Source organism: Histoplasma capsulatum, genomic scaffold, assembly GCF_000149585.1.
Source record: "Histoplasma capsulatum NAm1 scaffold_3 genomic scaffold, whole genome shotgun sequence".
Lineage (NCBI taxonomy): Eukaryota > Fungi > Ascomycota > Eurotiomycetes > Onygenales > Ajellomycetaceae > Histoplasma > Histoplasma mississippiense.
In genome coordinates this window covers 1505025-1508696 of record NW_001813980.1, presented here as the reverse complement: position 1 = coordinate 1508696, position 3672 = coordinate 1505025, and the positions used below count along the sequence as shown (strand labels likewise).

Below are 3672 nucleotides of genomic sequence, written 5' to 3'. Positions count from 1 at the left end.
ATTAGTTAGGTAAGAGGAATTTGAGAATTCTTAGGAGATTGGAATAATAGAGCTGCACGGCGGAATTCTAACGTGAGATATAGTAGTGTCAGTAGTGCCAGTAGTGCCAGTAGTAGCCAGTCGATGAAGAATATAAGCATTGACAATGGCATGATCAATAATCCAGTACAGAATTGTCAACCAGGTGCGATTAGTGGGCATATGAGTCTCATAGGATGCTCTATACTGATTTGCTAGGTCAATCCCATTCATACATATTATGATTGTAATCATCAATGATGGTAGGAATCTCCACTGCTTTTTGCCAATTGTCTCCAAATATCCTCCGGATCTGAGGGCCATTAGTTGAGTTCAATCCTGGGCGCTTCCTGACACGTTCAACAAAGCTGTCTGGCATATGAATTGTAGACAGTAGTAATACTATATTATTGTCTTTCCATCCAAGACAGAGAACCTCATTTTGAGGTATTATACACAGAGTATTGAAGGGAATATGAGCGGATAGTCCGGAGTTCTTTAGTTCTTGTAGAAGAGGAGGCAGATTGGCAGGACGGGTGGTTCCACAAGCTCCAATTCCTTGCTTTCGAAGATAATGGAATAGAGCAACAGAGGTGAAGTAGTTGTCCATGTAAATTGAGTAGCCAGCAACCTCTTTGCTGTTATTCAACTCTAGATGCTGCTCAGAGTGCTGTAGAGAGCTCAGAGCCGCGGAGATCTGTATAAATACTGGCAACCGTTCAATCAATTCCACCACAAGAGATCCAGTCTTGGTTAATCCTGGAGTACGGAACATCGTACTTATGCGGAGATTATCATTAGACATGGAGAAAGTCCAAAGATAGCCCTGTTCTCCTAGTCCAAAGACCTTATATCCCTGCTTGATTGGTTTCTGAGGCATCTTAACTGTGTATTTGGACCGTCCAAAGAACCGAATCATCATCTCATCAATGGAGAGATTTGAACCTGGGTTGTAGTATTTCCGGCATGCTGCATGGAAGTTGGAGTATAAAGGCTCTAGCTTCTGTATAAAGGAGGAGGATTCCGGCCTGCGAGGGTTGGATATATGAATATATCTCTTGATCTGCTCGAATCGCTTTTGTCCCATATGAAGTCTTGATGAATGAACTGGCCCCTGAACATCATTCCTGTTCCAATAATCTCCAATTGCCGGAGATCTATGTACTCCCATATAGATAATCTGCCCAAGAAATACCTTGATTTCTGTAGAAGTAGTTGGCTGCCATTCCCGTGGATTGATGGCTGAATTCCTTGATATCTGTATCTCCGCGTAGGCATTGGTGGAACAGGCAATATTCTGAATATCAGACTCTGAGATATAGAGAGAGAATAGGGTGTATGGATTCCGCGGATCAATATTGGGCAGATTGGCAGTTGGAGAGCGATGAGGAGATTCCATGGATATGAATCTAATACTCTTCAGAGGTGGAATGTCTGCTAGAAGTGCACTGACAGATCGCTTTCGCTTTACACCTGTTTTTGTACTGTCTAATAAATAAATCAGTCAATCTGATTAAAAGAAGCATTGAAGAATTGGAAATCACCTGTAGAGGTCATATTTCTATCCCAGGGTGGCCAGGGGGTGATCGCATCCACGGTGGATATGAATATGGATCAAGATGAGAAGATTCCAAGGTTGTAGAACGCGTAGAGCAGAAAACGCGAGATAGTGGAGTGGTATCAACAAATCAGATTACATAGAATTTAGTATGAGAAATTATTGGTTGGTACTTCAGAGCTAACAGCTTAGTTGTTACACTAATAGTAATACGCTAATTGTGTCCTCGCGGCCAGACGAGGGGATAGTCGCGACGGAGGCCGCAGGGTCGGCGCCATGCCCGAACGGGGCAGCGCTAGACCGCAAGGGGTCACGCTAGGCCGCAGACGGACGGCGCCAGACCAGATGGGGGTACGGTTGCCGTTTCCGGCCGCGCACTTGCCGTCGCAACCTTTACTTTGAAATTTGTTTTATTTTGATTATTTTTGTTTTTAACTTGTTTTGAAAAGTTTGATTTGTGAATGCTTTCTTTTCTTTTAATATCTGCTGTTTTTTATACTCTTTATTTCATTTATTTTAAATTGAATATATTGATTTATTGTCATTTTTTTGACATTCTTTCTTAAATTGAATAGTTTGAATAATTGTTTGATTCTGGGTGTAAGCAGCGATGTTGGAAATGGCTGCTTATATTTCGGTTGGTCCTTAGGACTCTACGAGGATCAAGCAGTAGGAGATAATACGGTGATATATCGGAGAGGATTCGGATCAAGTAGTTAGATATTGAGGGTGTAGAACGTAGGGGTCCGATTATAACAGAATGATCCGCTGGTCCCTAGAAGGTTGGACCAGCTGCTAGCTATATACACACAGTATCATAAGCAGATCGAACTTGCTATGATGTAGATGGCGTAGTATGATGCAAGTGGCAAGATAATGCCTTGATTTCAAACTTGATATGACGTTGGTGGTGTTATGTTCGGCGATGTCATATCTTTAGGGCTATCGCTAATTCCGGCCTAGCACTGGCACCTTAGTGCGGGTTTCTTACACTGGGCTGGAATTCTGCTATTGCATGTATTAAATTGACTTTGTATATTAGCTTAATCTTAAGTTGAAAAATTCTGAAATATTTCAGGTAGATGTCATAGTCACTGATTGCATACATCTATAATAAAAGAAGAATAATAATAATAATTATAAAATTTGTGAACTTTTATTGAAAATTTATATATGCTTTCTCATAAATAACTGCATCTTTTACAGATTTTCTTTGAAATGCTACTGATAAATCATCTAAATTTCACCTTAATAATTCAGTAAAAAAAGCTTTTATAAATTTGAAAGAAGTGTTTATACAAACTCTTTTACTGATTCATTACAATCTATAAAAGAAAATTCAAATTGAAATGAATGCAAGCAAAGTGTAAGGCGAAGCCGTACGAAGAAGCTCTTGGGCATGCTATTCTTATTCTTCATCATCGTAACTCTAAGATATGCTGTGCAAGCGGAAACAAGCAGGAGGTGAAGCCCTGTGCGTAGTCATGTGACTACGCGTATGATGGAGCGAAGGCGTGGCACTGCGTGTGGCAGGGCGTAGCACAAAGATAGCATTGCTGATATTCTATAATAATATTTTAAATCAGTATCAGAAACTTATCAAAAAGCTATGAAAATAACATCACAATGAAATAATGACATTTGTAATTTGATATATATTTAAAAAAAAAAAGTGGAAATTTATTGTATTCTTTTCACAGAAGCTTTCTGAACTTCAAAGAATTATAACATTCATAATTTAAAACTTTTAATTATAGTGATATCATTTCATCACTGATAACACTATCTGCAAGACAATTCATATCTGATTCAGATCATAACTGATCATGATAATCTGAAATACTTTCTCTGTATTAAAAGTTTGAATAATTGTCAAATGCATTGAGCAGAAGAGCTATCTGTTTATGACTTTTATATGATTTATTAATCAAAATAATTAAATTTTGTCAATTCATTTTTAAAACATTCAGATTATGTCATTTTCTCTGAAGATGTAAACTCAAAACTGTGAATGTTATCAATTCTACAGAAAAAAATTCATCAGAGACTTTATAGCTCTATCAGACAGCTGATAATACTGGAATTATTTTCAATAA

At 38.3% G+C, this 3672-nt stretch overlaps 1 protein-coding gene across 1 annotated transcript; it reads right to left on the bottom strand.

The window, feature by feature from the left end:
* Nucleotides 1-30: 30 nt before the first annotated feature.
* HCAG_03585 (predicted protein) lies at nucleotides 31-1575 on the bottom strand (the record flags this gene model as incomplete). The annotated part of the gene is made up of 3 exons (XM_001541437.1): nucleotides 31-52; nucleotides 255-1506; nucleotides 1563-1575. 3 exons carry the CDS (start codon nucleotides 1573-1575, stop codon nucleotides 31-33), a joined length of 1287 nt encoding a protein of 428 aa, XP_001541487.1.
* Between the last annotated feature and the right edge of the window lie 2097 nt (nucleotides 1576-3672).